General features: G+C 35.8%; 1 protein-coding gene across 3 annotated transcripts in view; it reads right to left on the bottom strand.

Moving 5' to 3' along the window:
- Positions 1-13112, bottom strand: part of LOC127880308 (restin homolog) — a 105150-nt gene that overhangs the window by 46401 nt on the left and 45637 nt on the right. For 2 of the 3 annotated variants that reach the window (XM_052427670.1, XM_052427672.1), the window contains 6 exons: positions 10271-10432; positions 8120-8134; positions 4066-4221; positions 3236-3367; positions 1890-2063; positions 1390-1488 (listed from right to left, as the gene is read on the bottom strand). In XM_052427670.1, coding sequence (XP_052283630.1) covers positions 1390-1488; positions 1890-2063; positions 3236-3367; positions 4066-4221; positions 8120-8134; positions 10271-10432 — 738 coding nt within the window. The remainder of the gene's footprint in view (positions 1-1389; positions 1489-1889; positions 2064-3235; positions 3368-4065; positions 4222-8119; positions 8135-10270; positions 10433-13112) is intronic. The other variant, XM_052427671.1, reaches the window with a different exon arrangement.

Below are 13112 nucleotides of genomic sequence, written 5' to 3'. Positions count from 1 at the left end.
TGCAGAATACATTAGATGTATAAGAGCACGCTCTTGTTACCCTGTAGTATACATTAGATATATATGAGCACGCTCTTGTTACCCTGTAGTATACACTAGATGTATATGAGCACGCTCTTGTTACCCTGTAGTATACAGTAGATGTATATGAGCACGCTCTTGTTACCCTGTAGTATACAGTAGATGTTTATGAGCACGCTCTTGTTACCCTGCAGTATACAGTAGATATATATGAGCACGCTCTTGTTACCCTTACCCTGTAGTATACATTAGATGTATATGAGCACGCTCTTGTTACCCTGTAGTATACATTAGATGTATATGAGCACGCTCTTCTTACCCTGTAGTATACATTAGATGTATATGAGCACGCTCTTGTTACCCTGCAGTATACAGTAGATGTATATGAGCAGGCTCTTGTTACCCTGTAGTATACATTAGATGTATATGAGCAGGCTCTTGTTACCCTGCAGTATACAGTAAATGTATATGAGCACGCTCTTGTTACCCTGCAGTATACATTAGATGTATATGAGCACGCTCTTGTTACCCTGCAGTATACAGTAGATGTATATGAGCACGCTCTTGTTACCCTGTAGTATACAGTAGATGTATATGAGCACGCTCTTGTTACCCTGCAGTATACATTAGATGTATATGAGCACGCTCTTGTTACCCTGCAGTATACAGTAGATGTATATGAGCACGCTCTTGTTACCATGCAGTATACATTAGATGTATATGAGCACGCTCTTGTTACCCTGCAGTATACAGTAGATGTATATGAGCACGCTCTTGTTACCCTGTAGTATACAGTAGATATATATGAGCACGCTCTTGTTACCCTGCAGTATACAGTAGATGTATATGAGCACGCTCTTGTTACCCTGCAGTATACATTAGATGTATATGAGCACGCTCTTGTTACCCTGTAGTATACAGTAGATATATATGAGCACGCTCTTGTTACCCTGTAGTATAAGGTAGATGTATATGAGCATATAATTTGACACTAGCCCAGTCTTCATAGGTGAGTTTTTTTTTAATCTAAACTAATAAAGCTAACCATTTAACAATGTACAAATCCTTTATTTAAATCAAACACAAAAACTGATAATATGTGTCATATGGGCTAACAGCTTAAGCTATATATAAGTCCAGTGGATGAATAGCAATACTTTTTGAAGGGGGAAGGGGGCATAAGAAACATATGCTCACACACATTTTTGGATGGATTACTACACATAACGACCCATAGACAGATGTTCAAGTAATGTTACTGCCTCTGCACCATTCTTATATAGGCTGGGACATATAGAGAAAGAAAAGACCAACATACATTCCCTGTTGCTGAGACACAACACAAAGAGAACAGACCAGTATACATACCCTGTCGAGTTCGGACTTGCTCATAGGTCGAGCCCTGCAGTAGACTCGAATCTTCCCCTTCAGGTCCTCCACCATGTTGTAGTACTTCTTCCGCAGCACCTGCAATAATAGGGGAACAATGTGATTGTTTTATAAGGGTGTAAACATGTATTGGTTTCAGTGTATTTTCTCATAATTTCCAACTATTGTCCTTTCTTTAATGCTATGTTTACATGATTCTCTAAAGTAATCCTGTGTTCTGCAACCAGGCTGAGTATATGCTTTTCATTCAGACAAATTATATATGTAAAATAAAAGCAAATATATCTGAAACTGCAAATATCAGACATAGTATATATGTAAAATAAAAGCAAATATATCTTAAACTGAAAATAAAGCACAATAAGTTTGACAAGAACAACATAAATATCATAATTATAAGATGTCATTATAAATCAAACAAAGACAAGAAACAGTTACTTAAGAAATTAAATCATCACAACATAATAAAAGTCCCCTACCCGTTCACTCTCAAAGTTCTTGGTGAGGACCACATTTTCCTCGCCCAGTTTCTCCAGCTCTGCTGTGAGCTCCTTCACCTTGGCTGCAGCTTCTATGCCCTCCCGAGCAGCCAGACCAATGGTCTTCAACTCCCCTGTCAGCTTCTCCACTTTCCTCTCACGGCTCTCCAGCTCCTAATAAACATGTAAAATTGCTCAATTAAAAGCAACCTTTGTTTTTTTGGTGTAAAAGTTAAAGTGAGTGTTTATTATAGTGTCTCTCTTCTTGATTAAGGTCCACTGAGTTGTAACTTATGAGACACAGTATTTTATGAACATCCTCCTCCCAATTTCTGTCCCCTATGCTAGGCGCTTGGCAGAAAGAAAATTTGTTCACCTCACTTTAATTACCTGATGGTAGGTAACTGGTCATATCAGAACATGGCCCATGTGAGGCTTTAACCTCTGACCTCCACTCTGTATGCCATAGACCTAACTACTTGACCAGGTAAATATATATTTAACAAGAGATTGCCAAGCAATATGGTCCCCTACCGGTGAAACTCCACCATTGGCAGACTCTTTTTTTTTTAAATTTGTTTGTTTCCATAGCAACCAGAATTCTTGACGTAGCAACAAAATGAAATGACGTGCATAATCTCCATATTGCCATCTATCCATGTTTCATGTTTCATAAAAAAATATGAAGAACTTTTAAAGTTATCGCAGGATCTAGAAAAGTGTGACGGACAGACAGACTAACTGACTGACGCACCGACCGCAAACCATAAGTCCCCTCCCGTTTCACTGGTAGGGGACAATTACGTTATCAATGAAGCTGAGAGTGTTCTACATGGGAATAATTGTTTATTTTATATGGAGCTCAGAGCATTCAATTTGGGACTTTAATGAAACTCAATCGTTTAAAGTTTCTCCTGGTTGAAATATGTGCCAGTCAGTTTAGCTTACCAGACACCTTCACGCCATTACTTCCAATAAGTGTTGTAAATGCAAGGTGCTAGTCATGATTTCAATATGAAAAATTTACATTAAAAAGCTGTTGTGTGGTCAACTTGCTTTATCACACCAGGCCTTGTGCTAGACTCAAACCTTTGATTTGACACTCTGTAGGTTGACGCCCAAGGTCACAGAAAATACAGGCATGTATATTGGGAGCCCTTAATTTCACCAAGGCATATTACAGTTTTGTCAATAAAATACCTTCATACAAATCTAATCTAATAATATAATAATAAATATCACAGCCACACGACTAGTACACACTACAACTGCAGTCTTAGATTAAGAAATAAAATGACAAAATGAAGCATATGTCCCAATAAAAAAGTAGTGCACCCAATGCCAACCTTTTTGAGTTCTTTGTTTTCATCATCAGCAGCCTTGAGGCCTTCCATGATTTTATCAGACTTTTCCTTCTCCATTTCCAGCCTCTTTTCCATCTCTTTGAGAACTTTCTCTTGCTTGGCCTGCTTGTTTTTCTGTAGAATAAATATACACAATGCTGTAATTGTTTTCAAATGAGCCGTGTTCTGGTAAGACTGGGCTTAATGCATGTGAATAAAGTGTGGTCCCAGATAAGCCTGTACAGTCTGCACAGGCTAATCAGGAACAACACTTTCCGCCTAGACTGGATTATTGTTTAGAAGAGTTCCTTTAAACAAAAAAATCCATAAAAAGTGGAAAGTGTTGTTTTTGATTGAGCCCAGTTTTCTTACAGCATGGCTCCAATGTACAGCTGTAGGTGAAGCGAAAGCTTACATTAATTAGACAAGGTGGAACACATTAGTATGTGAACTTAAGTTGAGTTCTAAATGAAGCAAGTTCCCTGATTTTACATTTCCCTTAGTTAATAATTGTAAAATTTCATTAACAATTTAACAATTTAAAGTCTACAGAACTCAACTTTAAGTCAACTTAAGATATAGTCACCTTAAAACATATTAATTAAAGTAAAGCCAATTGAAACAAAAGTCAAAATATTAAATTATGTTTAAAAACAAACAATATTAAATGTTATGTATGGATTGTTATATTTATTATGTTTTTCCCAAAAACTCGAACGATATTTTAGACATGGATTATGTTGGTTTCTTCATTAGTTCACCAATACCTTCTTATTACACCACCATACAAAATAAGAGGCACCAGCCTACATGTTAGGCTACCACCAACCCACCTCGGCCACAGCGTCCTTGGCAGAGACAGCAGCGCCCCCTGGGCCGGCCAGCTTGAGCTCCTTCTCAAGACGTTTGATCTCCGCTGCCTGGTCCTTGATCTCACGACGCAGCTTCAACACCTCGCCCTTATCAGCCCCACCTGCTGCTGCAGCCCCCTGTGCAGAGCCACATTGCTTTACATGAGTCTCAGCTTGTCCTCAAACAGGTTTTATACCAAAGGCTATTAAATGACCATTCTGAGACGGTTATCACACAAATTTCCCTCCTGCTCAGAGGTTCTGATGTTTCATTGTTTGCTTTATTATATAAGATGTTGTGTTTTGGGTTTGTTCAATATATACAGTGACACCGCGTTTATCCGGACATGTCCGTTCCGGCAGAAATTTCCGTATAAACGTATCTTCTGTATTATCGAACCAGTGCCGTTTCGAGACTTAAATATTTATCTTAAGACATAATCCTTATGTTTATGTACATTTACATACTTATTTCGCATCAAGAATGATATTTTCTTGTTACGCAGACATTAACAGTAAAACTGCGATAACTCTAGGTAACACGGGACTGACCTCGATGCTCGAGTAATCGCAGGTTTCGAGTAATCCATGGTGTTATTTGTTTTCACTGTTTCGGTTGGTGATGCTTAATTTCTGACCGCAAACTTCTTATTTACATGCAAAACGGTGCTAGATAAAGAAAGGGTTTTGTAAAAATCGCTTAAGGTTACAGTACTAAACTAAACTATACGAATGATCATTTATTCATTTAATTTAATCAGCATACACAAATAACACATATATAATCAAAAATATTTCCTGATCTAGCTATCCCCCCACAAGTAAGTCCTTCATTAGGTTGCTCAGGAGTTTGACAATTTGTAAGACTATTTTCTTTCTGTGTTGCCATGATGCAGCGCAAATGACAAGAAGGCATTCAGTTAATTAAGAGATTCCGATGTATTATCTGCTACGCGCTCTTTTATTCCATACTTTTTATCATCATTATCAATTGCTGGTATTTATTAAATTATCATTATAACTGTGTAGCTTTTATCTGCATTTCAAAGGATGACAATTTGCAGTGTTTCTCAAACTGCGACTAACTTCACATCTAATCAACCGTATTTTGTCTGCTTGATTGCGCTGTTTTCACAACTCAAATATTGTTAGCTCTGACCAGACGAGAAAGTTTCTTCGAATAATTGCCATTTCATTAGGTGTGAAATGCCTTTCGGGGACCAGCACACATCCTCGAGTTATCGAAAATCGCACGTTTGAATTATTGCGGGTATTTTTATAAAGAAATTAAAGAAAAGTGTTAGGGACTTTCTTTAAAACTCGTATAATCGCCAGTTTTCGAGAAATCGCCAGCTCCAGTTATTGCAATTCTACTGTATATAGTTTTTAAAAATCAAACGTTGTGAAACAATCTAAATACAAAAAAGCGTATCGAATTTTAGTACATGTACACACATTACGTATACATCACACAGTAAGCTTTAGGGCTATAAGGAATACACTAGGTGACGAATACGATACGTATCACGAATACAAGCTGGCGAATACGAATATTTATTTGCGAAAATGAATTTCAATGAACAAAAGTAATACTGACAACTTGACATGACATTATATAGTATGAAACTATGAGTATTTGTCAATTTGATTAATTGAGTATCATTGCATACTGAAAATATGAAATATAACACTTTGAAATAACAAAACACTGAATAGAACTGCTTAAACTTTGAACACAGTTTTGAAACTTTTGAGAAAACATGACTAGTACCAATAAAATCCTTGAGTAGAACAATTAAGAGTCAACAGTTGACACATTAGTGACAGTACCCATTCACATTTTTTTTAATGAGCATATGCCAGATAGGTGATGTAGATGATATTTCAATGTCACCTATCTGACATATGCTCATTTGATATATTGAATATATTGAATAAAAACAGTGTGACAATAGAAAAAGTATTGAACAAGAAAAAGAAATTCCATCTGCTAATCCTTTGTGTGTATGTTTGAGCAGCAAATTTCTCGTATTTACCTAAATACATTGTAAACATTAATATTAAGATTTTTCAATTCAATGTCGTTAATATTCAACCTTTGCCCGCAATTTTTGTTGATAATCTCACTGACTGTGTAACATAGTGGGTGGGGTAAACATGATGAAAAATGCCGGAATAGTAAGAAGAAACTTTAAATATTATAGGGGTTTATTGTATGAACCTTCATTTGTAAGGTAAGATTAGATGACTAAACTTTCAAACTCGAAACCACGTTGTTTGTATTCGTCAAATTTTCGGTTCGGGAGGTGGCGAATAACGAATACGATTCGTCCACAGCCATATTCGAGTAATTCGAATATTCGAATGTATCATTACAGCCCTAGTAAGCGTTGATAGCTTAGTATTGAATTGATATTTCGTTGCTGTATACACTTTCCATGAGGACTGCCTGTATCTCGTGTGATACTGCCGCGGTGAAAAGACGTTTCGATGGGTTGAACGCGAGCTGTAAGCTGGTGACATCACAGAGTTACAAATCCAGGGTGTTGAAGGCAAAATGAAAATAAAACATAAAACTATGATACTGTCTTAATATCTTTATTTATAACCCTTCTCATAGAACAGACTGTTGAAATGAATAAAATAACGACATGTAACGTTCGATGCGTTTTAAATGGATTGTTTAAATAATCTTAGCAAAACTTTTCACGCATAACAAGTTCTTTTCGTAAAACAATCCGTGACTTTTGTTTGGCGGCACTCATTGATGGTTCAGTCTTGAAGAGCAGTCATCATTCTCCAAAGCTGGTCCAGTGAACGCTGGCTGTTTTAAGGGACGTGCTTGTGTTTAGGAGTGCAATGTCTGCTGTTTTCGATGCTCTCGGAAATCCACTTATCTTTCATTTTTAGGATGTCTCCAATAGTAAACTTACCCAACTCAAGGGACGTTTCTTTCTCATAACATACAACTTAATGTCATATTGTGGCCTTAGGCTGGTCAGCCTTGTACTGGCAGATCTGTTTCTTCACGCTGGCACAGACTTCTACCCGACGAAGCTTGCATGCAGGCGTTGACATGACGTTTCTTGATTCATAGCTTCAGCGAAATATCGAATGGGGTGCGTACTATAACAGTATAAGTGGGATTTACTTTTCAACGCAGAACATCATCTTTTTATTTTGGTAAAATACAAAACTGTGAATAAAGCAAAATGTTAAATTTTCTGAATTAACGTGTCATTTACAGTGGTTTTTTGTGATGACAGTCAGATTGTAAACAGCGTCTTAATTTGTCGCGTGTTCAGCTCATTAAAGACATCAAAGAAAATCAAACATGTAACCAAGTGTGTCATTTAAGATGCATTGTATAATGCCGTCATCAATTAAAGGTTAAAGTCCGAGTCGAATCATGTTTAGTCACGCCTATTAGCTATCACGCCTAAAAACAATAATATTTCAAGCCTTGGTGATCGCGCTTTTGTTTAAACGACGGGTTGGCCATTAAGCCTAAAACAACAATACTTCACGTCTCAGTGATTGCACTTTTGTTTATACGGCAGGATGGGCGATTAAGCCCCCATGTTGGGAAGCATCCGGATTAACGAGACATAATTACAGCTAAATACACAGATCGGTGTCCCGAAAACTAAGTCCGGATCCAGAACGCGAGATTCCGGACTTTACGGGATAAAATACTGCATAATAAATCCGTTCCCCTTCACTTTCGTCCGGATCACGAGATTTCCGGACTATCAAATTCCGGATAAATGCGGGTTCACTGTACTCATAGATTATCTAGCACCAATATACATTTTTATTCAACAAGAATGTATTTGCTACTTAAATTCTCTTGCTGTATCATGATAGTAGCAAGACTACTGTAAACATTAAAACAAAATCATTTGAATGTACCTTCACAAAAACAATGTTATAAACTGACAGGTAATGTAAGAATGCAATATTTTCCATATGGATCCAATAAATAAAAGCATTAATAAATTTGAGGAAAATTAGGCTGTGAAGAAATTGTACTTACTGCAGCAACCACTGGCTGAAAAGGTAAAATAAACTTAGTAAACATATAAAATTATAAAAGAATATATTGCATATGGTGGTACTTGCAAACAAGACATGACAACATCAATGCTTTTGTCTTCAAATCTTGAAAAATACATTTACGTCATATATATTATTTACAACCAGTTTTTTCATTTGACATGCAAATTCTGCTTAACATATTTCTGCTTTTATTGAATGAATTCATACATTTCAATCAAAAAATTTTTCACAATTACACAAAACTGTATTTAAAAGACTCAAATTCAGTATTGTTATTTTTGCATTTTATAAATTCAAAAATAGTTGTTTGTGAGTTATTTTATCACAATTTAAAACAAAAAGGCCAAGATCACTCTTCTTAGTAATGATTAATGGCCAGATTTTACTACAGGGGCATAATTTGAACAAATAAAGTAAAGGACCACTGTACAAAATACACACATAATATAAACGTCTTTACGCTAACAGTTTAAACAAATATTTATTTAAAAAAATACTTTATAAGTATAAACCATGTGACCCATGGGGAGCCCAGTTTTGACCTTAAGGGAATGATTTTAACAAATTTTGTACAGGACTTCTGTCTGATGCAATTACAGATATCAAAGCATTCAGACTTTGTTTCAGAGAAGATTATTTATGTCTTTATTAACCATGTGGTTCCTTGGGTGTGTCCAGTTTAAAAGCCAGGGGAAGGATTTGAACAAATTGAGTAGAGGACCCTATAAAATGTTACACACCAAAATAAAACCAATCAGAAAATGTTCAAATGTAATTTGGCAAATGTCACATTGCATATAATTCAGCACTCAGCAAAATAAAAGCATACATGCATAACAAAAAATATCGATTTAAACTTCACATACAACTTAAGGAGCCAAAAATACTCTTCATTTTCTTGAACATTGCAATTAATAAAATGTTGGTCACATTAAGTGTTTGGATATAAAACATTAGTGTTTTTTTCTTACCCTGAAAACAAGAAACATAGAAGCCATAAGAACATTGCTTAAATTATCAGCAGATTTTTTAAAGACAGTCATTTTATATCTGTGTTTTTTTACAAAACTGGCATAATTTGTGGTACTATTACTAAACATAATAAAACAAGAACATTTTGGTATGTAATGAATATAAAATAAAAATAGTCCTGCTCATTGTTAATTATTTTGATTGGAGACTGACATACATCATACTGTTCACACCATGCAATTAAACAAAAACAATTCGTATCAATTCCACAAACAATCAGTAATACCACAATGCTGATCCTTAACTCTTACTTAAGTCTGACATCTTACCAACTTAAAGGGCTTTTTCCTTTTCTTGAATAAAATAAATATATTCAAATTATACATATGAAAAACAAAATACATGTCTCAAAACTGCAACACCAAAGTCACACAACTGTGACACTCAAATCATACAACTGTGTTTCACAAATCACAAAACATTTACATCAACATCACACAATTCAGGCCCTTAGCTATGCATAGGCAGAGTAGGCAGGTGCCTGCACACCATTATGAACAATCGAAAAAATAAAAGGCCCGAAAATGAAAACAAAATTAGAAGGCTATGGGGGTTACGCCTAGAGAATTCAAACATCAAATATTTTCACAGAATTGCTCACCATGCCTGCAATATCGGCATCCTGGGAGCTTTCATTCAGCTCTATGAACATGAAGCGTATTAAGAAATACATTCGCTCTACCATGGGCGAGGATCGCCTTACAGCGCTTGCAGTGCTCTATATCCACCGGTCAAGTGTAGTGGACATTGAAAAAGTAATCCAACACTTTTTCCTCTACCGAGAGTCAGAATATGCAGTTCCTCTAACCAAACTTCAGCTATGCAATTGAATTGCTATCTGTTGCCAAAACTGTATATATGTTAAAAATGTTTTAAACAAAACGACTAGTTTAATTTTAAAAACTATAATGAGAACAAATACATCTGCGTCCGATACGGCCTTTTTTCATGAATTGGGGGTGGGAATGACCCCGGACCTCCTAAAATATGCCTGCACCTCCTTGGAGGGCTTGCTATGCCCTAGCAACTGTGACACTATTCTAATAATGAGTAAAAAACCTTTGTAAGCTAGTGAAGGGAGCCCACTGCTACTCACCGTTCCTTTCCCGGCAGCTGACTCCAGCTCCTTGACCCGTTTTACGAGGAGAGCGATGCGTTGTTTGTCCTCGCTGGCGGCCTTGTTCTGCTTCTCCTCCATGTGCTTGGAGACACGCTTGGTCTCCAGGTCCTTCTCATGGCGACCTGCCTTCACCTTTGCCTGGGATGATAAGGAATAAAACTAGAGATGTGTCACTAACATCGCTTATTAGGAATGCAAGAGGTTAATCGGTTAACCTACCAAAACGACCAGTTAACCGGTTACATAATCGGGAAAAGGTTAACCTGGAAAAAATATTTGATTTTTTTTTTTCATGGAATATTTCGCATGATGTTACTTTTTTCGCGTGACATACTGCCAACTTGCGCTGGCCACTAGTTAAAACAACATGTCACACCATCGACGGTAAAAAATAACATGTCAAGAATCAATGTAATAAAGCAATTAATCAATACCTTTGTGATAACAAATAGGGGGTACATTTTGATAACTGACACTATTGTTTTTTTTTTGACTCGCTAAAATTTAACTAGCTAACTGCGGTGAGTGGGAGCTTTTAGCGAACACGTTAGTGTTTTTCCCAGGAGGGCAAAGGGGCATGGCGCATTACTTTCAAAAAGGGCATTTTAACGCGCAGTTTAGGCAAAAAAGGGCAAAAACGTTCCCGAAATACCTGAATTACGGGGAAACATGTAATCGCATCAGAAGCAGTTGTGGAAAAAATAACATAAACAAGCACATTTTTTGGTTATAGATGTTTTTAACTTACTATGATTTATATTAATATATTTACCTTGCAATGTACATTTAAGTTCCATGCTGTTTCAATAAACTGTACAGCACGACAAACATAATAAAGCAATATATGCATATGAATCTGATTATACACAGATCCACTAACATATAAATACAACCATGTTTGCCTTATCTCATTTTCTAACAATAATCTTGACAGTTGTTTAAAATAACATTGCGAGTAAATTGATCGCTAACAATATGCAAACACTCGTTTCCGTGACATACATCCACTGAGTCGATTACAAATAAATAAATAATGTTGTTGCTATCTAAAACATTTTTATGCTTCGTTGATTATCACAGACATTTCATCAATTCCTTCTTAATGTATAATCTCCATCGTTAATTCGATCGTCTACGACGTTATTTGCCATTTTTGCCGAGTCACAATTTAATTCTGTATAGTCCGCCATGTTGATAAAATGTCAAATGATGTAAGCGACAGGTGCGCATAGCAACGTTAAATCGTATACGCGATTCACATTTTGTTAAATTAGTATACGTCTCAGTAATTATTTTAATAATTAGATCTAATTTTCTTAAAGACAAAAACGATAAAGAATAAATTTTTTTGTGATTTTAAATGTAATTATGCGTAAAATTATATGTTTTGATATAACTGAATAATGCATGCAATGCACAATTGCCACGAGAATAACATCGAGTTTTCATCAAAAGTCTCCGAAGTAATGATTTTATCGTGGAGGAGTACACATTGCCGACCGAAAAGTGCGCTTGGTATAACATAGCCTCCGGCATTATCGATTGATACTGACACGGGGTTATTAACGCATGACTAATTCACAGCTTTGGAGCAGTCAGTTTGACTACCTATAAATCGGGCACTGTAATAGATTAAATCTACTCGATTAATGTTGTCGATTAGACGTTGACGTTTCTCGAGTAAATCAAGCACAGTTGGAGCATCACAGACAATCAAGGAAGCTGATTTTGCGGACCAAGTTAGATCGTAAGGCAATAAAGATGTTATCGATAAGGGCGCGTGGCGAAATTGGCCTTTGAAAAGAAGGGCGCGTGGCGAAATTGGCCTTTGAAAAGGGCAGAGTGGCGATCCGGGAGGGCGGCATGGCTTTTCGCCACGCTAGAATGGCCTGGGAAAAACACTACACGTATTTGACACGTTTATTGAACTCGCGATAAAAAACAGTAGAGACATTGGATGGCTCCAATATTCAACACTGATTGCTCGCGAAAATGCCATGTTCATGAGTAACAATTTTATCAAGAAATGCATTCGTAGTTAAAATCATAACGAGTTAACGTCGTTTTTGTTTATCAAAATAAATATCATTATGATAATTTACGTCCAACGATTCCACCATTACCTTCCGATGCAAGTTTTATTTAAGAAAGCAAATTATTAAATAATTAAATAATTAAACAACAATTAAAAATATTAAAATAAAATAAAACCGTTGAATTTAGTATTTGTGTAATTGCTTAAAATTTGCGCACTATGGTATGTTAACAAACATACGTAACTATCAGTATTTGAGATCATAATACTTTGTTACTTCGCTATTAAATACATGTACTGATTATATTCAATATTCAACTTACATACGTTCAAAATTGATTTAATTTGCATTTGTGTCCTTTATTTAACACGCATTTTTTAATTGTATAATTAAAATCAAACGATACTACTTTGGCTACAAACGCTAAAATGCAAACAACAAAATATTCAATTATCGAATAAAAAGAGATGCGTATTCTTTGAACACATATGACCCACTTTACGTCGAATTGAAAAGGAAAAAACATTTCCATATTAAGCCAATTTGAATTTCAAAAATTAAAACAGAATGAACAAAGAAACACACCATTTTTGTGAGCGATACAACGAGAACGTAATATAAGCGGCCCAACCATAAATAAGTTAATAACACGTGAAAATGAACATTGTGTAGTTCTTTAATTTTTTACTCCTGTGAATTTACGCAGGAAAAATAAATAAAATATAGAGCATACATTTACAAAATTATTAAAATAAATTGTATAATACATTTTATTACGAAAC

The sequence above is a fragment of the Dreissena polymorpha genome, chromosome 4 (assembly GCF_020536995.1).
Source record: "Dreissena polymorpha isolate Duluth1 chromosome 4, UMN_Dpol_1.0, whole genome shotgun sequence".
In the NCBI taxonomy this organism is placed as follows: Eukaryota; Metazoa; Mollusca; class Bivalvia; order Myida; family Dreissenidae; genus Dreissena; species Dreissena polymorpha.
This window is presented reverse-complemented; position numbering and strand designations above follow the sequence as displayed.